Source organism: Silurus aristotelis, assembly GCF_946808225.1.
Source record: "Silurus aristotelis genome assembly, chromosome: 5".
Classification (NCBI taxonomy): domain Eukaryota; kingdom Metazoa; phylum Chordata; class Actinopteri; order Siluriformes; family Siluridae; genus Silurus; species Silurus aristotelis.
This window is the reverse complement of record NC_139578.1, coordinates 2009622-2029759: the sequence shown is the minus strand read 5'-3', so window position 1 is coordinate 2029759 and position 20138 is coordinate 2009622. Positions and strand designations below refer to the sequence as shown.

The 20138-nt window shown below is 39.9% G+C and overlaps 2 protein-coding genes across 2 annotated transcripts in view; one reads left to right on the top strand and one right to left on the bottom strand.

Moving 5' to 3' along the window:
- Nucleotides 1-20138, bottom strand: part of asip2b (agouti signaling protein, nonagouti homolog (mouse) 2b) — a 217644-nt gene that overhangs the window by 178265 nt on the left and 19241 nt on the right. The gene's annotated exons all lie outside the window — the stretch shown is intronic.
- Nucleotides 933-20138, top strand: part of LOC310725713 (uncharacterized protein) — a 32925-nt gene continuing 13719 nt past the window's right edge. Inside the window, exons 1-48 of the mRNA XM_083540734.1 lie at nucleotides 933-1104; nucleotides 1945-1995; nucleotides 2090-2247; nucleotides 2705-2775; nucleotides 3084-3249; nucleotides 3443-3580; nucleotides 3686-3863; nucleotides 3947-4086; nucleotides 4230-4333; nucleotides 4458-4623; nucleotides 4710-4895; nucleotides 4978-5124; nucleotides 6057-6201; nucleotides 6412-6570; nucleotides 6678-6796; nucleotides 6886-7095; nucleotides 7169-7324; nucleotides 7400-7584; nucleotides 7670-7852; nucleotides 7933-8021; nucleotides 8112-8281; nucleotides 8363-8513; nucleotides 8593-8672; nucleotides 8802-8982; nucleotides 9141-9296; nucleotides 9375-9508; nucleotides 9601-9759; nucleotides 10035-10218; nucleotides 10303-10514; nucleotides 10590-10778; nucleotides 10871-11013; nucleotides 11163-11328; nucleotides 11979-12062; nucleotides 12361-12498; nucleotides 12858-12974; nucleotides 13114-13334; nucleotides 13412-13593; nucleotides 14106-14321; nucleotides 14469-14620; nucleotides 14895-14972; nucleotides 15070-15173; nucleotides 15252-15333; nucleotides 17441-17578; nucleotides 17718-17862; nucleotides 17946-18061; nucleotides 18171-18323; nucleotides 18428-18541; nucleotides 19827-19958. Of these exons, the coding sequence (XP_083396860.1) occupies nucleotides 1038-1104; nucleotides 1945-1995; nucleotides 2090-2247; nucleotides 2705-2775; nucleotides 3084-3249; nucleotides 3443-3580; nucleotides 3686-3863; nucleotides 3947-4086; nucleotides 4230-4333; nucleotides 4458-4623; nucleotides 4710-4895; nucleotides 4978-5124; nucleotides 6057-6201; nucleotides 6412-6570; nucleotides 6678-6796; nucleotides 6886-7095; nucleotides 7169-7324; nucleotides 7400-7584; nucleotides 7670-7852; nucleotides 7933-8021; nucleotides 8112-8281; nucleotides 8363-8513; nucleotides 8593-8672; nucleotides 8802-8982; nucleotides 9141-9296; nucleotides 9375-9508; nucleotides 9601-9759; nucleotides 10035-10218; nucleotides 10303-10514; nucleotides 10590-10778; nucleotides 10871-11013; nucleotides 11163-11328; nucleotides 11979-12062; nucleotides 12361-12498; nucleotides 12858-12974; nucleotides 13114-13334; nucleotides 13412-13593; nucleotides 14106-14321; nucleotides 14469-14620; nucleotides 14895-14972; nucleotides 15070-15173; nucleotides 15252-15333; nucleotides 17441-17578; nucleotides 17718-17862; nucleotides 17946-18061; nucleotides 18171-18323; nucleotides 18428-18541; nucleotides 19827-19958 (6915 nt within the window). The 5' untranslated portion in view covers nucleotides 933-1037. The remainder of the gene's footprint in view (nucleotides 1105-1944; nucleotides 1996-2089; nucleotides 2248-2704; nucleotides 2776-3083; nucleotides 3250-3442; nucleotides 3581-3685; nucleotides 3864-3946; nucleotides 4087-4229; nucleotides 4334-4457; nucleotides 4624-4709; nucleotides 4896-4977; nucleotides 5125-6056; nucleotides 6202-6411; nucleotides 6571-6677; nucleotides 6797-6885; nucleotides 7096-7168; nucleotides 7325-7399; nucleotides 7585-7669; nucleotides 7853-7932; nucleotides 8022-8111; nucleotides 8282-8362; nucleotides 8514-8592; nucleotides 8673-8801; nucleotides 8983-9140; nucleotides 9297-9374; nucleotides 9509-9600; nucleotides 9760-10034; nucleotides 10219-10302; nucleotides 10515-10589; nucleotides 10779-10870; nucleotides 11014-11162; nucleotides 11329-11978; nucleotides 12063-12360; nucleotides 12499-12857; nucleotides 12975-13113; nucleotides 13335-13411; nucleotides 13594-14105; nucleotides 14322-14468; nucleotides 14621-14894; nucleotides 14973-15069; nucleotides 15174-15251; nucleotides 15334-17440; nucleotides 17579-17717; nucleotides 17863-17945; nucleotides 18062-18170; nucleotides 18324-18427; nucleotides 18542-19826; nucleotides 19959-20138) is intronic.

Genomic DNA, 20138 nt, shown 5'->3' with positions numbered 1-20138 from the left:
TGCCAAACGATTTGGAAACAGTCTCTTATGTGAGAAACACATCCATGTTCCATTTCTACACAACAAACTGGGGAATTTACCGTTATAAAGATTTCCTTTAACCAAACCAATCTATAAATGTCCAGATGTTTCACTTTAATTTCACTGAAAAAAATTTCCACCCTTAACATGAAGAACAGCTTTTCACACTCTTTGGCATCCGAACAGTTCGTGTCTCCAAACATTCAGCTGAAATACTTCGCTGTGCCTCTTCTAAAACTCACCAAAGTTGTTTTCCAGTTCATCCCAGAGCAGGATTTTTGTGCGACGACTAGGCAGGTCATTCCATGATAGATAAAACCCTAGACGACTGTTTGCTCTCGAAATAACTCAGACGTATGCGTTGGTTTATCGTCTTGAACTGTGGTGAAGTCGGTTCCAATAAACCGCATCCATGGTGTTGAAGTATGGAACGGTTGCCATGTTGGTTCCTTTTACCTGAAATAAGTCTTTAACCTTTCCTGCGCCAAAACAACCCCAAGCTATTAAGCGTCCACCTCTGTTGACTTTGGGGGGAGGCAGCCTGCTAACATCTTCTTAACTGTTCTCCGTCTTACACAGGTTCTTCGGGTAAAGGCAAAAATGTCAGATTTGGACTCCACAGAACTTTCTTAGAACCACAGAACTGGTTCACAAGTCATTCCAAGACGATACACATTATGTGCTCAATGCCTAGACCTTAAACCAGTATGAAAATGTTACCAATGTGTCTAACTATGGACTAAATAACGAAGGGTTTCTCATACTCAAATACTACGAAAAAACACCTTCCAGCCTTTTTTCACTCTGCAATAAATTAAAATGGTTTTGAAAACCCGCCCTTGGACATTGTGTGGTTTATTCGGTGGAACCCGTTCAGTCAGGCCTCCTGCTGTGAAACCGTCCTTCTTATTAGTCCACTCACTGACATTCTCACTGCTCACGAGGACTCTTCTGTTCCTCAGAAACATTGATGCTAGACTTTTCTTCAATTCCAGCTCCGCTTGGACTTCAAGGTCATGTCTTTTTCACATTTTTTGGTGCTTCTGGGACTCTTCATATTGCTCCGGATTGGCGTTTGTAGCGGTAAGTGTGCATTCTGGTAGAAGATTTTCGAATAACCTGGTACATACATGAAATCCTGCTTGTGTGCTATGCAGTTTGGTTTTTTTGGGAAAAATTGTTCATTTTATAATTTTAGTTATAAAAGAAGTTTTTTTTTTCAAATTATCGCTTAAATTATTCATTCCCCTCCCAGTCTCCTTTTGACTTTCTTTTGAAGTAGACAAGCAAATTGTAATTTTTTTTTATTTTTTATTTTGCTGTTATCCAAAATAACCAATAAGCAAAGTGTCTCGTTTCAATTCCGGAAAAAGTCCAATTTTTGTCAAAGAAAACATAATGACTGCATGTATTTTCTTGGTTCAGTAATGGCTTGGATTATGTGGGGAATTCTTCATAAATATAAATATAAAAGTGTGCATTTTTGTATTGGTGCTCTATTCTTCTCTTATTATGAAAGTGACCAATAATTTGTGAGCAATATTTAATATTTTAAATAGATTTCTCCTCGCGAAACCGTTTCTCGAGCGCGTTCTCTCATCACCTCTGCCGCTACGTGAATACGACGAAACGCAACACTACGGAGGCTGAGGCGTGTCCTGAGAGTCACATAGTATAAAGATTAACATGGCAGAGGTAGAGCTGTAACTTCCTGCAGACACAACAGGAAAAGAACATCTAGTTTTGTTTGATCATTTTAAATTTCTTTTTGCACTACAAAGTCGTGTTTGTGAAAGGGGCCATACGTTAGAAGTCACAAATTTATGATTTTATGATGATCTGCCTGATCTGACTGATGTCAACAGATTTTTTTCTTTTTCATAATAACGTAGTTATTCATATTTATCCACTTTTTTGAACTAGGTGACAGCCATAAAATGCCTCCGGGAAAACTTTGCAAGTCCGCTTGCTCAGGTGAGACAGAATATTTTGTATATATAAGAAAAATATATATATTCACAACACACTGTTCACGTGTATTCATCTTTTTTCCTAATTGGGGTTTCAGGGTCATGGAATATGCAGAAAGGCCAGAGACATACCTACAGGTACAGCACCACCATCACCAGTGCCATGAAAGGACCCACACCAGGAGGAAGTCAACTGTCTTTTGACTGTGCGGTCGACATTGATACGCTTCCAGGATGTCCGGACATGCTTTTACGTGTATGTATCTATTCAGTGTCCATTACGAATATGAGTGTCAGGATAAACTGAATAATCCTGGGGTAAAACAGCTGATTGAAACTTCTGTGTGTTTCCCCCTTAAGATCAATACAACAGTGAAACACGTTTCATCAAATAGAATATATATCCTTAAGGCTTGTGTATGATTCATATTGTACAATCTGGCATCCCTAGAAATTCTGAAATGCCTTTCCTGTTACAGAGCGCTGTGACTGGAGACTCCTTCCTACACAAAATCAATAATTTGAAATTAAAATAAAGTTTTTTAAGTTTTACATTAAGAGTCCACCATACCATGTCCCAGCTAGCTGATCAAACTTTATCAACAAAATGAATCCTGACCAATCAAATTCAAGATATTTCACTTGTTTGATTCAAGAGATTTGTTTAAAATATACCGACTATTTTTGGTCTTATGTTCTTCAATTATCTGTAGCTGAGGAATCCACAAATCAAGCAAAGCCTGCCGAAAAAGGACAACTCTGTGCTACGCTTGAAAAACATAAGGTAACATACGATTTCTTTGCGGTTCTGTGGTATTCCTTGGTATATGCGATATATTTTTGTAACTCTCTAAAATTATTTTCTTTCTTGCCTGACACTACAACACTTCTTACCACAGCTGTAACTTGTTATTCTTGTTCTTGACCCAGTGGTTTGAATTGCGGCCACACTACCATATGAAGTCCTCATTGTCAATATACAACTCTGGTTCAGTTTGTGTTTCCTCCAAAAAACCTCTCAGTTTCAGCCGCAGCCGTTTGGCCCAGAACTAGACGATAACGGTCCATCTGGTGTTTTGTTTTTTTTGCAAGAGAGGCACTGGAGAAGAAGCCCCTGCGGTTCATGCTTCAGGGGGGAAAGGTCACAGCCTTGTGCCCACAGGGAACAGAGCAGGTGTGGGCTCTCAACTTCAAGAGAGCCATACTGAGCATGCTCCAGACCTCCCACTCCGGACGGGCCAGAGAGATTGTGAAAGAGGTGAAGACCTTCTCAACAAGTGCTGATATTTAAAGCTGCATATTTCAAACTTTTTTAATACCATTAAAATATATGGAGACATTGCCTGTAGATCATTTGCAGCCAGTTGCACCACATGTGAGCTTTAGCTTAGTCTGGACATGAAGACTTCTTGTTACATTGGATTGTATTTAAAACTATCTCCTCTTCCTAGACTGATATATATGGGACATGCATCAGTTCCTATGAGCTAAAAGGCACTTCGCTAGTGAAGACGAGGCATCTGCAGCAATGCCTCCAAGACAGAGTGAACGATTTCTGGTGGAATTCTGTCCCTCTAAAAGAAGACAGGGTAGAGAATTTACAGTAATATAATAAATATATTAATAATTATTTCTAAGCAACAACCAGTTTCTTGGAATTGAAATGGCTTCTGATTGCATTATTCTCTTATTAGACTGTGAATGCCAGCCTCAAATGTACCCAGCTGTATGGTACAACCATGATGGACAAGATAAACTGCACTGAGACGGTAGTACTTGTGCCATTGTCAGGGTCACTAGATATGGTCCAGACCAGCACAGTCTCAACCCTGACCCTTTTGAGAACGCTGGATGGGATACAAGTAGATTCAGGTAGAGTGCGGTATCCAAAAATTGGGTTGGTATGGCAAGAATCATAATCATTCGCCTGACGACCAATTGAAATTTTCTTTCAGGCTTCCACGATGAAGGACATTTGGCTGATATGGAATTTGACATGGAAGCTGTGAACCCAAGCCAAAGAGGATCGCAGGCAGTTCAGGAGATTTCGAGTACAGTGAGAAGGCTTTGCGCTCAATCAGCAGATCAGCAACAGGTCAGGTCCTTATTTATTACTATGCATTTAACTTACTTATTTTTGTTTGCTTGTATTGGTGTCTGTTGTCAAGTATTTGAATGCATTGAGAAAAAGCACCTTTATATACAATCTATCTATTTATTTTCTTTTTTTTGCCTTAGCAATCTGATCTGTTTCTGAGCCTGGCCCTCCAGTTGAGAACTTTGACAATCCAGCAGCTGAATGATGTCTGGCAAGAGGTGTCCTTTAAATGCCTCGATGACTGGTCAGTCTTTCCAAAGTTCCTACCAGGAAGTACCTAGGAATCCGTCAACTAATTCAGCAAATACAATATATGAATTTGACAACTTCTGCAAGTATTTGCCAATTTGTACCACTTGTCTTTACAGGCAGCCTCTGCTGGAGGCTCTACCTTCATGTGGTTCTGAAGCATGCATTAAGTTCACAACAAACCTCATTCTCAACAAGGAGATTGGTCATGATCATATTATCTCCTTCCTTAGTACCATTACATTTGCATCCCATCCCACACCATCAATGATCAGCGATATCAGTGTAAGTTTGCATGCCGCTGTTGAAAAAATTTGCATCTGCTATTCAATATTACTTCATTTATCATCCATTTCAATTTCCTTCCTCAGTCACTGTTGACCCTGCCTTTGATTCGTAAGAAGATTATACTTGCTGTGTCCTCACTTGTCCACCGCCTTTGCCAGAGGGAACGGGCTCCATGTAGTCAGATCCCCGAGGTCCAACAGCTTGTGCAAGTTCTGAAGGACGATCTAGGACAAAGCTGTGGCGGTCAAGAACCCTTACCAGTTACAGAGGTACACACAGAAGAATGCTGTATTCTATCGGAAGGATGAGATTTTGAATTAACTGACGCAAGTGTTTAACCTTTTTCTGCAGCTGCTACATGTTTTGAAAGCAGTGGAGAACATGGGTCTGCCTGAATTTGTCCCTCAATTAAAAATTTGTCTTCACAACTACTCGGCACCTGTAGAGCTTCGATTAGCTTCTATACAAGCCTTCAGACACATCCCCTGCCATAGAAAGGTACGTGTCTCTATAGACCTTCTGTTTCTGTTTGCTGTGAAAAACTTTTTCGTCCAGCATTTTTCCCCAGTTTGTCCATTGTACTAATTCCCAGGCCTAACTTACCAACCAGGGAGGGTAAAAGTTCATGGAGGTCATGGCCAATTCTACCCTCTTAAAAACCCATAAAGGGCTGTGCCTTTTTCTGGATTCAATCTCACAATCTTCCAGATCAATATTGTCCAATCTTTCCCACAAAGGGCCAGTGTGGGTGTTGGTTTTAATTCCAACCAATCAAGGGCCACATCTGATAGTCATTGAAAATGAAAATCATTAGATTTTAACATGTAGAACAGCGGTCCCCAATCCCTGGGCCACGGACCGGTACCGGTCAATTGGTACCGGGCCGCACAGAAAGAATAAATAACTTACATGATAAAAATTTTATTTATTGTCTCAAATCTAAACAATGTTTTATTTAGGAAAATTAACGGATTCTCTCCGACACATTTGTCTATGACTCACTTGATGCATGTCAAGATGCCTTGGTCACTTACCTACATCCGCTACCTTCTTAAAGGGGCTGCTCCGGCCGCTAACTCATAATACATTACCGCTAAATTGAAACCCGGGAGCTAGCAAAATAAACAAAAAACAACACAGTGGATTCATGTTTATTATCATATTTATAAAAAAAAATTTTGCCGCCGGTCGTATCGTTTTATTTATCCGCCACACGTTAAAGGCCAGTTTGTAAAAAATATTGTACGACATTAAACCGGTCCGTGAAAATATTGTCTGACATTAATCTGGTCATAATACCTTGCCAGCTAGCCAATATGGTCTACCAGCTTGACCAGCCCAGCATGTGATTTGGCATAGCTCTTAAGCATAGTTTAACACCTTTTTATATGATGACAGAGGCAACAATGTTTTTTCTTGTCTCATGTTAGAGAGGAGTTCTTGCTTGGGCATACCAGCAGTTGCAAGAGGATGTGGAAATTAGGATTGCTGCCTATCATCAGCTCATGTACTGTCCTGACCAAGAGGTGTTCAAGATTGTAAAAGACACCTTAAGCAATGAGACATCTACTCAAGGTATGACTGATCAGCATGATCTTGTACAGGGGGGATTTCAGAAAAATCTCCAACTGAACTACATAAACCAGCGTTCAGAAACAAACCTGACTAAAATTTGGCATTGATGTGATTATAAAGTTATGATCAAGATATTAAGTTATACAAGATATTTAAGTATTGTTTAACATTCAATAAATTCAGGTGCATATTTTTGGATTTCTGCTTTAGTTGGGTCTTTTGTCTGGAGCCACCTCTTGAACATCATGAAAACCGAAGACCCTTTGAAGAGAGAACTAATGGAGTCATTGCCACATGACATTATTAGTAAAGACTTTGAGGCTGAACCATGGAAGTATTCATCACACATGGACTTTACAATGAATACTGGTATATTATTGTCTGCTTTGTATGCTGTGGGTATAATTTTTTGCAGGTACATTCCCATAGATTGTGATATTTAATCTTGTACTATCCTTGTGCTTGTCATTTAAAAGGGGCTGCCATTGTCAATATTGAGGGAGCTTTAATTTTTTCTCCAATGTCCTTCCTGCCACGTTCTGCAATGGCCAATCTGACAGGTTACATCTTGGGCAGATCATTTAATATTTTAGAGGTAGCTTAATAATATACAATCTATAAAGAATTCACTGCTGTTTTAATTAATAGCATTGTAAAACTCATGAATGTCTATGTTGTGGTCAGGTTTCTTTCAGGACGGAAGGTGCAGAACCTTTTCTCTTGAACATGTTTGAAGGTCAGCGTGCCTCCTCTAATAAAAGTCCTGCAGATCAAACACTACGTACATCATATGGGTTGAAAAGGCAGAAGAGACACAAGGGCAGGTGGTCTCGTCAACATGCAAATCAAAATGAGGACTGCAAGTCCAACATCTTGAGTCCTCTCAAAGATAAGGTGAGGGATCAGTGTGAGGAAGTATCGATTGTTCTTAGTTACACATCAGTAATGAGTAGGTTTTTGGTTTAAGTTTACAGGAAAGAAGAAAAGCCACAATGAGTTTCAATGTTGGATAAATGTGAAGATGTTTGGTAATGACCTCACATTTATGACCTGTGATGAACTGCTTGGCAAGTTGAGAGAGCTTTCGCTTAGTGTAGCTGGATTCACTGTAAAGCTTCTGAAGGTAAGAAAAGACTTATTTAACATAGATAATTCCATTTCAACAATACATTTTTGATGAGTATCTTTTGCATCTTAGGGTCAGGAGGTTAAGGTAAACCAGCGCACAATTGTGTTGGCAGAAGAACTGGTTTTACCGTCCCTTTCAGGTTTGCCTATCAAGTTGAATATCAACCTGTCCTCTTTCTACTCGCTCTGGGTGAAGGGTAATGCTAACTTTAGGAAATGGTCTCACTTCTCCTTGGCTGGGTATCTTAAACCAAAGTACGTCTTTCTAGTTTCTAAATATATTTCCAAAGTCGTTCGAGATGGGATGACGAGTAAACTTCCTCCTTTGTGGTTTGTTTAGGGCATTTGTTGCCATGTCAGCAAGAATGGGATTTGATGGAGCATTTGGTCAAGTTGGACTGGAATGGGTTACCCAATTCAGAACGTCCACCAGCTTGGATGGAAGCATATACGTGCACAATGGACAAAATCTAAAAATGGTCCTCAACACCCCTGATGATGCTATGAATATTTTATCCTTTAGGTCTGTGAATGTTTTAATCAGAAAAATTTAGTAAATGTTGGTTAATCTATAGTAGACCACTTACCTCTCTTCTGAAACAGTTTCAGAATGTATCGTGTAAGTGGTGAAAGTAGAGAAGAGCTCGTGCCAAGGAACCTCAAAGAGAAGACTACCTGCTCTCCCAAAACATGTACTCATCACAATTATACAAAATCTGTTACTTTAGACTCCCTTTTTCTAAAATAAAATAAATTAAATCAGTTGTTTCTTACTGGTCAAGGGTCAAAAATGCTTGGATGGCAATTATGCACTGACGCCACCTATCCTGTGCTGCTGATGGGAAAAGGTTTTCCCCCTCCTGGCCCAATGATCTTTAGTCTGAGGCTCCAAAAGCTGGACAGAGTTCTTCAAAAGTACCTTTTGGAAGCAGCTTATTCCTTTGTTCATCAGGTGGGCACTTCAGAGTATCAAAATTGGCAAAGGTCCAAGTAATAGTTTCTCCACTTGTAATCGCCTTTTTTTATTTACCAGAAAAATTCCTGGGTCCCACGTGTCAACCTCCTCATCTTCCTTGGAACCCCACAATCTACTATTCCTCGAGATGTATCTTTGGACTTCAGTCTCAATCCTCAAAGGCTAATTCTGAAAATTGTTCACCCCTTGAAAACTGTTCTAATTCAAGGTAACTGTACAGCTAAAGACATAGATGTTCGGGTTCTAGTGGAATGCTAGCATTTCTCATTTTGTATTCTTGTCTGCAGGACATTTTGATGAACTGAATGGTCAGAGGTCAGCAAGAGCTGAAATACTAATTGATGACAAGTACCGTTATTACCTAAAGGTAATTAAACTGGAGGTTCAAAGCTAAACAATGCTCTGAATTTCATTAGTTCAGAATTTATAAGTAATATACAAATGTATATGTATATGTAATATGTATCATCGATTCTTCCTGGACTTCCTCGGACAGGGACTGATAGACACTCTGAGTCTCCCAACAGAAAAGAGAACACAATACCAGCTGGAGGCCAAGTTTGCTGCAGATGGGCATCCAGCCATACTCTCTGTTAATGTCACTCATGGACTCAACAGGAAGTTCAGCGTCTCTGCTAAGCTGAGAAATGTTTTCATTAAGGACGCTTCCTTTTTAGGCAAGAACTTTATTTTGGGCCAACTTAGGCAATATAGTTTCAAATACACATGTGGTGGTATCAAAAACCTTAGATACTTGTTTTGTGAGCTGTGACTTGAATACATCTTTAAACAAAGCATATAGTGGATGAAACATTCTACCTGCCTTCATCCACAGTGCAGGTGGAGCGGAGACTGGATGACAGCAAGAGGCAGTATTCGGTGGATGCTGGCCTCCTGTTGCCTTACTTACTTAGCACAAGGGTCTCTGGTCTACTTGAACAAAAGGGGTTGGATTGGACCTCTGGCTTGAGGATCAGATATGGGGCGCAAGGTTAAACATTGAATCTTTCAATATTGTTTATATAAACAAGTCAAGAGAAGCTTATCAGCTGATCTTATGTTTTTCTAGAGGACTCAGAAAATATGCAAGAGTGCCACATGTCTCAGAATCTGAGACATGAGGTCAAGCCAGTTGAGAAACACTATGGGACGACAGTAGAGCATGAGCTTCAGTGTTCCCACATTACATTCATCAACCACAGGGTAACAGTTTTCTATTACATCTCAAGGTTTTGTCCCAAATTTAATATAGTTGATCATATTGACACATTGTCACATTGTGTTCCGAATTACAGATTCAAATCCACCATGAAAGGAGCCCCATTCATATCCAGTCTTCACTTGACCTTAGCTATGGCAATCACTGGAACCAGGGTAGCAACAAACAGCGACTCCTCTTTAGTCAGTCCGTCAGAAATCAGTCTGGACCAGGTCTTACTAGTTACGCTCTGGAGGTAAACCCTTCTCATATCTATCATGATTTTTAGTTCTGGACAACTCCGGGATTCAGTCTTGACTCCAGTATGTTCATGTGAAGATTCTGTACCTGTTTACTTAGTGTCAACTTTGGTTTATCTTCCAAAAACCATGCAGTAGTTAAAATGATTGTATAAGCCTTTTCCAGTGTACATACGTTTTTGGATCCATTGCAACCTGACCAGACCATTAGCATGCCCTGTACTTATCTTCAGTTTTATGACATGGCTAAGCTGACATCTCTATATTTCAGTTTAGTCTAAGAGTCCCAGACAAAGGACTGAATTGCAGAACTCAGTTCCTGTACTCCCTCCAGAAGAGAAGACAGTCTGAGATGAGCACCCACCTGAAGGTCAATTATAATAACCAGATTCCCCTTGTAGCAGGGCTTCATTGGAAAGATATGTCTGCAAAATCTTCGTTACAGAAATGGGAAGGTACTGTCAAATTATAGTCTTTAAAGACTTCGGCATTTATTACATACATCCTGCATGTCAAGCTTTGCTTCTTCACTTCTGCAGGGTCCATAAGCATGGACACGCCTTGGCTTTATTTCTACATGGCTCAAAAATTATCCCAGCTCCAGCACGGCACAACCCAATTCACTTCAGACATTACAACCCGCAAGTTGGTTTCCATTCACAACTTGAGGATGGATGGCTTCTACAGGGAAAGGGGTAGAGACAGAGAGGGGCATTTATACTTGTTTACACCGACAGTCACCTATATGAAGGTAATCATAGTCGTCATGTTTGTAATACACATAATTCCAGGTCAGACTCGTTTATGTCTGTTTGCTTTGCTCAAGGTTGGCGGGTATGTCCTAGCTGGGAAACGTCGAGTTAACGCCTCGTGTACCATCGGCACAGCTTGGATGCCGACGTTGAGAGGTGAGATTTCACTCGGTAATGGAAAAGAGTTGAAGACTCTGGATGTGAGCACCAGCTGTGGCAAGCAGAACCTTAACATCTCAGCAAGCCTCAACATTGTGGAAAAGGTACATGATTCATTCGAACCACAAAAAACATGCAACCGGCACTACACCGTTTTCTGAGTGATGCCACCTTCATTTGTTTATCCATGTTTCAGAAGCTAAAGAAGATGATGTTGATGATGACCATGACCTTGTCAGATTCTAACGGTTCTAAGTTTGATATGGATATTGGCGGTAAAGTGGAAGAAATAAGGAAGGACTTGAACCTGTATCAAAAACGATGGGTTCTGCATTTCAGGTATTTTCTCTTTTATGGTTCATGTCTTGATTTTTCATTGTTGGCAATGCGATGGTACTGTTAAAGTAGTAACAGAAACAGCAAGAGTCATGTTTATGCTTATATTTAGATTTAAACTTCTCAACAATTGTCTGTATTCCTTTCTACAGGCAGCCATTTACGTTCCTCCCGCAAAGTCTGCATCTCCAGAACACATTCACCGTTGATATGCATAAGGAAAATTACATTCTCGAGTCAAAGCTGCTGCTCAGTAACAACAGAAAAGCGATTCACGTGCTGACACTTGGGTTTCAACCACAGCAATTTCAACCATATGTATGCTCTCGCTGCCAGATTTGCTCTTAATACGAGGTGGTATTAAAAAGTTTCGAGACTAATTCTGTGTACATGAATGTACTTTTTTTTATCTACGTTTACACACTATCACCTTCAAAACAGTCCCCTTGCACAGCAATACAGCACTCTCAGTGTTCCTGACACTTCTGGAATGTTTCTTTCAAGTCTTCTTTTTGAAGCGTGTCAAGCACCTTCTGTGATTCGTAGCGGATCTCCACAAAACGGGGACCTTTGAGCTGGATCTTCATCTTCAGGAAGAGGGCAAAGTCTGGAGTGCGTAAGTGAGATTGAGTAGATTGTTCTCCGACGATCATCATGCACAGGTTGCTGGATGGTTTCAACATTTTCGGGGGTTAAGCTTATTGTCTTCCTAATGTTTCCAAGTCTTCCAGTGATGTTCTTCTGTTCTTGAAATGCAGAACTCTTTTTGACACCTCGAACAACTCAAACATGACAAAATCGCAGAAGTGGTCATGCACATGGTCAGAATAGCACCAGTTGGCACCATGTGTCTTGAAACTTATTGATACCACCTTGTACAATACCTGTAATAATGTTAATAACCACTGATCAGAGTATTATATGATTATTTTGTAATAATAACAAAAATCTTTCATTCTTGGTTTTAGGTGTGTTCTTCCCTGATGAATTCATTTAACTTGAAAAATGTCCCACAAGACTTGGAGATTTGCATTAATATCTACAAAAACCAGGTAGGTCAACTATAAAACCAAACCATTCCAAATCAAGAAAGCACCAAAAGTTCACAGCCAACTCTGCTACTAAAAAACTCTAATGTCCCATAGAATAATGATGCTCAAGCAGAAAAAAACCCATCTACAAATGGACCCTTAAATAAATAAAGAGATAAAACACTAGTTCCTATATAGAGAATTAAGATTTCCTAGACAAGTACCACATCAAATTCCTAAACTCCAAATATTCTTTTGCAATGTTGAACTTGTTGGTTTCAAAATTGTCTGAAAAATATTAAATTTTTTTTTTTTTTAGACAGTGCAAAAGCTACAAGGAAGGATGCTAATCGCTAAAAAGGAGAAGGCGCTAGTTTTCGGGCAGGTCCAGCTTCATGGTGAAGGATCTTCTCAGCAAGGTGTTGCAATCAAAGTCAACCTTACTCAGTTGCTCCAGGTAAAACAGTATGCCGTGTGTTCTCCATTATGCCTTTAAGCTGATATTTTTTATGACTAGTTAATATTTTATCATATTCAAATTCAAAAATGTAAGATTAAAGTTTTTCACATAATGGTTACCAACTACATTTAAAGGCGTTTGAATGATGGATTTATATTAAAAAAATATTAATGGAGTCTTCTTCTCAGAAAATTTTCATGACCCATCTTCTGACTGAATGCTTAGGACAATAAAATAAAAATTTTTGATAACCTCATATAAAAGAATGCAAAGTTGTGAACTACATTACCTTTACCAATATATGTTTTTTAATAAAAAAAAAATTGCTGCCCAATCATCTTCTATTTTCGTTACAGTTGAAAATTCCCACCTCACTAACTTTTGAGGGTGACGTCATGAGAAGTTACAGGACAAGTAAAGAATTTAAATACGCCGCAAAAGGAATCGCCAACATCGATGACAAGGACTATGACGTAAAGAAAAATTGCATGTTACTAGCGTAGAAATGTTCACAGTGCCATTTTATGTCATATTTAACGATATCAATGGATAGAGATTCCTACTTTGTGATTATTACGCAATAAAAAAGTGAAATGGTGATTTATGTTTCAGGCATATTTTACACTAGAGAAGACTCCTTATGGAAATTTCAGCAGTTCTGTAAACCTGCGCTCTGATGAAAAGACCAACAATATGATAGATGTTTCTCTGGCTAATTCTATAAAAAAGGGAGTCCGTGTGGTCCACTTCAACCTCAACGTTCTGCAAACAATATTTCCACCGGTCGTCTCAGACCTCCAACTTCTTCTCAGTGCAAACTCTTCTTCCAAAAGGTAATATATTGTAGTTTGAATTGCTACATTTCCAGGCAGGAACATATGTCACACTATGTTTTGCTATGTTTTATTAGTTTCTTCATAACTGGCACCCTGAGGAAGAGTAAAGAGATGCTTAAGGCTCGGCTGAATGCAGTTCGAGAGCAAAAGTCTGGACTCCGATTTTCTCTATGGGGAGACTTGAATGTCTCAGAGTCTGGCGTCTCGGTCCTGCCAAATTTCACCAGTTTAACAGGGCTGCTGGATCAGACAAACGGTACAGTAAGGCATAACATTATGATAACCTGCCTAAACATGTCGAGCATTAATGCATTAACTTCTTCAGCAATTTGAGCTACAAAAGCATGTTTGTTGGCACGGACCAGCCTTCACTTTCCACATGCATCAATGAGCCTCGGCTGCCCATGACCCTGTTCGCTGGTTCACCACTGTTCATTCCTTGGACCACTTTAAATAGATACTGACCACTGCACACCGGGGGCACCCCACAAGATCTGCGGTTTTGGAGGTGCTCTGGCCAAGTCTTCTAGACATCCCATATTGGCGCTTGAAAAACTCGCTCACACATCAACTTTGAGTACAGAATGTTTACTTGCAGGTGCCATGATAAAGAGATAATTAGCTTTATTCATTTAACACTCATAATGCTATATGTTATAATGTTATGCGTGGTTGGTGTATGTGTAAGTGGGAAAAAGCATCGTGAAAAGTATTCTTCAAAAGTATACATTCAGACTTCCAGATCTCTGCTGCTTTTTGCTTCTCTAGGACATCTGACATTAAGTGCAGACCAGGTTGTATATCGTTTTGAGACCAGACACTCCTGGTTGAAAGAAAACGTGAACGGGTCTGAAAGTGTCTGGATTTGTGTCCGGGCTGAGGAGCAGTCACTCTGCATGAACGTTAGCAGGATCTTTCGACAGCGTGAACAGAACGGTCTCCACGCTCAACTGGATCACTCATTTCCATGGTTGCTCTCAGCAGGTATACTCCAATCTCTCTTTGTTTTCTTTTGAGCATGTTCATTGCTGTAGATGGGGGTTGCTTATGGTTGAGGGGGCGTTTTTCTTTTTAGCCTTTTTGTACCCAAAGACCAGTCTTACATGTATACTTGAATATGATATGGTGCAGGACTCCCGCTGACCACTAGTGCTCTGTTGGAAGTGAAGCGGAGTGAAAGTGGTATGTCGGCCGAACTTGCACTTCATGCCGGAGCCCAAGATCTGAAGCTCACACTACAGAGAACACTGCACAACTCAACGGAAATCACCAGAAGCTTACTGGTCAGTGTGCCTTTCAGGACTTTGGTTGTATTTTCAAATTATAGTGTTAATTTTTTTACGGTGGTTCATCCATTGTGATGTCAGCTGTCTATTTTTGACATAGACATTTAATGTTTGATAAGAGACTAACAAGCGTAACATGTAGTGGCTGTTTGACAGACCTTTCTCCTCTGGGTCGGTTGGTTTCATTGTTATTTGAAGGAAATGCCTTTGATTCCATGTTCATCTCCTACAAAGAAGACCAACTGAATGGACATATGGCTTGTTTTCACAGGTGAACTGCATGGGGAGATTCGGCCAAGACCACCTGCTGGGTTACTGCTACTCCGAGGCATTGGATCAGTCACTACGGGTAAAATCGGTTTCTTTAAACCACATTAGTCATAGCATTGAACAGTGTTTGGTAAATGTACTTCTCTGTTACATTAACTCATTCTGTATCCAAATAGATAGAGATACAGGCTAATCTCCAAGATTCCATCTTCATTTTGACAAAAAACCAAGGAAGTTTGTCATTACTACTCAAGATCCTGGGACACCATCAAACGTCCAGGTTCAGCACAATTGTCCATGATATGCAAATTTTTCATCGTTAAATATTTTCTAATATTGTTGCTCCTTTTGTTTTTAGCACTGGCCTGATGGTTAACGTTCACCACAACATTTCATCTCTACAAACCTATATCCCATTTGGGTTTGACACCAAGTCACAGGTATGGCAAAACTCACCAAAATTGTTTAGTCTGGTAGAGGTGGTAACTTATCGTTTAAGGAATTGGACTTTCAATCAATCAATCAATCAAGCTTTATTTGTATAGCGCCTTACAGCAACCAAAAGGAGCACAAGGCACTTTCCAATAAAAACAACACAATCAATAAAAATATAAGAAATATAAAAATTTTTAAATATAAGAACACAAAATATAAGTAAAATAGCAGTGAAGCAGGGCTTCATGTTAAAAGCTTGTATGAATAAAAAAGTTTTCAACTGTGATTTAAAAACACTCAGCACAGTGATGGATTGGATGTGAGCTGGGAGTGCGTTACACAGCTTTGGTCCCTGGACGGAAAAAGACCGACCACTAAACTTTTTATATCGGAATTTAGGAATGACCAGAGAGGTAAGTCCAGAGGAACGGAGAGTTCTGGCTGGTTGGTAAACTGTTATTAATTCGGTGAGGTAGGCCGGGGCAAGACCATTGATGGCCTTGAAAACGAACAACAAAACCTTATACTCCACCCTATACCGCACCGGAAGCCAGTGGAGCGAGCGGAGGACCGGGGTGATGTGTGATCATTTTGAGGTGTTGGTGAGAAGACGTGCTGCCTTGTTTTGCACCATTTGGAGCCGACTGAAAAGAGAATGATTGAGTCCAATGTAGAGAGCGTTGCAGTAGTCAATCCTCGAGCTGATGAAGGCATGTACAGCTTTTTCGAGGTCAGCTTGGGACAGAAATGGTTTTACCTTGCTGAGGAGTCTTAGCTGGTAAAAGCTCGCCTTCACTACTGCACTGATCTGTTTCTCGAATAACATACTTTGGTCAAAAATAACACCCAGGTTGCGCACGGTAGGCGCAAACTGAGGTGTTAGAGGACCAAAACTCAGAGAACTGCTGGGTGAGTCTGGGCTAAACAGGATATATTTAGTTTTTGCTTCGTTTAGATGAAGTAAGTTCTGGGAAAGCCATTGTTTAACATCCTGAAGGCAGTTATGAAGAGGGTCCAATGCAGAATTATCACTCAGAATCACAGGAAGATAAATCTGGAGGTCGTCAGCATAGAAATGAAATTGAACTTCGTGACTTTGGATTTGAAGGTCAAGAGTTAAAATCTTAGCTACACCAAGCTGCCACTTCTGGGCCCCTGAGCAAGGCCCTTAACCCCATAGCTGCTCAGTTGTATGAATTAGATAAAAAATGTAGGCCGCTCTGGCATAAGAGTGTCTGCCAAATGGCATAAATGTTTTTGTTTGTTTTAAAAGTGCCTTTGTTTCTATCTCCATCCCTGTCCTTTAGTTAGTTTGCAACCTGACTGTGTTCACTTCCTTGATTTTTTACATGTCTCTCCTTACCTTACATTTAAACAAAAAGAGTTTTTTTAGGTTCTTTATAGAACCCTGGGGTTCTGTACTTGACCAGTAGACTATTTTTCTGTGAAATGGTTTTATGTTTGTAGAGCAAAGAGCTCTTTTATATAAAAAAAAAATAGACTTTTTAAAGTGGTGTTGGATAGTATTAGAGTGTTTAATTTGATGATTCTTTGGGGTGTTTGATCACCTAAATTTCTGACATACGCTCTATAAACAAAATTTCATGCACACTTGACGATAAGATTGGTATGTGCTTCTTTTTTTGAAAATCCCATTCCACATTTGGTCCCCATTTGCTTTTATAATAACCTCCACTCTTCTGGGAAAATGTTCAGATGTTTAGCACTAGATTTTGAAGTCTGCTTGTGGAGATTTAAAGTAAAGTCAGGTACTTATGTAGGTGAGATGAAGAGATCTGACGTGCAGTCGGCATTAACAAGTCATCCCAAAGGTGTTCAATAGATTTGGAGCTCTAAAGCCGGAGATCTTCCACTCTATACCATGTAAGGCATATCTAAATTGAGCTGGCTTAGTGCACTGGGGCATTGTCCTACTGAAACAGTTTTTGCTCTTCTAGTTTAATTTCATGCTTCCGTATCCATACGATACAAATGTGTGCCTTCAACGTTGTGGTAACAGTTTGAGGCTGGAAAAGTCAAGTGTCCCAGTACATTACTGTTCTGACGTCTATTTTTCGAGGCCAATGACATCACTCTTTTGTCTTCGCATAGCTAAATCGATCATCTTCGTCATGGCAAGCAGCAGCCGAGCTAGCCATAGACGACCATGTGTTGCGTTTTAAAGGACAGGCTTCGCAGACAAAGCTTGGATTCAAGCAGCTGTTCGAGCTTTACCACTCTTTACCTCAGGTACAAATGAAATTCATGAAATAACCATCCACTGCTATATATACATATATAATATTCAATATACTTAATATTATGTATATAACTATTATGTAACAAATGGAAAGAATTCAGACGATGCTTTATTTCGATTTCTGTTTAGCTGACGTCACTTCCAAAGAGTGTTTTATTAAAGACTGGGTATGCCGGGTGCAACGGATCACACGTCCTCACACACCACACACAGTGGATGGATGAAAACGCATCTCAACCCACAGGGTTACTGCAAAGGAAATCGAGACAAATAGGTGCAAAGCAGAGTTTCCAGTAACTGCACATCCACAATAAATGGCTTTTTGGTCTCTAATAAATCAGTGTGTGGTTTTTGTAGATGAGTTCGGGCCTCAGTCTCGGGGCTGGGAGCTGGAAATAAGGCTTGAGAACGAAACTCAGAGCAAACATGCCAATGTTGTGATCGACTGGGATCTGCAAGGAGCTCAGGAGCAGGTAGAAAGTGGATGCCTTATGGGTGTTATAAAAATATTTTCAGTCTGCGCCTTATTTCTGGAATTCTTTTTGTTGTGTGACTTGCATCAAATTTACTGCGTGTGTGCAGATACAAGCTACAGGTTCTTGGAACTCAGGAGGGAGACAAACCAAGGCCGTGCTCGAACTTAAGCAACCTTTTACGTCCACTCTCTCCCACTTGCACGTGCAAGTGCTCACACAAAGCCATGCACAAGGACGTCAACAAGGCAGAAACCATCAGGTACACGTTCCACACACACACTAAGGCACACACACAGGCACAAACATATCGTTCTCGGGATTCACAAAACAGAAATTCACAAAAAGTTATCATTCTGTCAACAGGTTCATCTCTCCTGGGATCGCGGGACCCCCATGAACGTCTCTGTCTCAGTCATTAACCAAAGCCATGAGGACTTCAGCATGACACAGGCTTGTGTTTATGTGTCGCCTGGACAGGTAAATCATGCTTCTTTCTGGAATACAATATCAACACCACAATGATTAGGTTGCAAAATAAAACTGTCCACTAGGGGGAGATTTAACGTGTTCTTCCTCCATGACCAGACAAAATGGTGCTTCTTGATAAATAAATCTATTGTATTTGACGTATAAAATTAAATCCCACATCTTGCAAAAAGTGACGAACGTGGCCTTTGATTCCAAACAAATATGTGTTGTAGAATCCGTTATTTCTCTGTGATTATTTTGACAATATGTGTGTATTGAAAAATTCGGAAAACTTCTTTTTTTTTTCATATTGTTTCTCTCGGGTGCACTGCTTCTAGGATTGTGAATTCAGGTTAAAGTTTCTTTCCAATCAGATTTCAGCCCTCACATCACATGTTTCCAGGGTCAAAGGGAAGACCTTGTCATAAGGCCTTCACTGGAAACACTGTGAATAATGCCCTGCATCTTACAGTCCATATTGCTTGAAGGTTTTAACCAATCAGATTTCGACTTGCTGACTCCAGGGCCATCTAGCAGGCGTTCAATAACATCACATATTCACGTCCTCTGATTGGATGTTCATAGAGAGTCCACTCAAGTCCGAACTGTGTGGATATGTGAACACATCTGTGTGGATTTAATAGATGTTTTTTTTTATTCCACAATGACTGACAGAGGAAAAGAAATGGATTTGGTCACAGGTTCACTTACAAGGACATTGTAATTGCAAGACGGCTTTTCGAGAAAACCTGGACATCGTGAGGAAAGATCTTCCCAAACAGTTCAAAAACAGCTGTTATGCTTTTACATGTACCGGTTTATACTTTTGTGTTTTCTTGCCTGTGTTTTTTTCGCACAAAACACACAATTTGGATTGATCTCAAATTCCTAGGAAAACCAGGGTCATTTGATGAGGTGAATATCGACGCTTCTGCTGGAGATGATTCCTTCTCACTGTATTTATATTGTTTTTTTAAACCTCATACCTTACTATCAAATGTTTCAGTCAAATAACAAAAAAAGCCACACTGATGCCATTTATCATAGATTAGATGCGCCAGGAATTTCATCAATACCCTTGGATGGAATTTCTGACCAAGAAAATAATAATGGAACCTTTTTATTGTCATTTTTAAATCTTTCTGACTAACAAGAATTATGCTACAGGATTATTTTAAGCCTTCTGACTCTTTCGACCTTGAAACACGTCTAGGATGATTTCTATGGAAAATAACCAGGGATTTGACCGAAATATTTTTTTAGTGACTGCAGATTCAATAACAATGAATTTCAGATGTGGTCAGTTCTCCCTCTCGTGGAGGCCCACGGCTGTGTCTCGATGGCGCAAGAAGGAAAAGTTTCCTACTCCCAGAGCGCAGAGCTCGAGTGGGGCGACAAGAGGATTACGCAGAGTGTGAAATATCAGGTAATTCACCACTGGTGGATGAAATCCACTTCACTCGGTGAAAACTTGAGTGAAAGTACTTTTCATTTGTATTTTCATTTGTTCATCCAAAGTACTATGATTTATTATAGCTAAAATGTTTCTATTATTATTTATCGTCACAAGACCTTTTACTTAATCTACTCAGTTTATGTGAAAAGA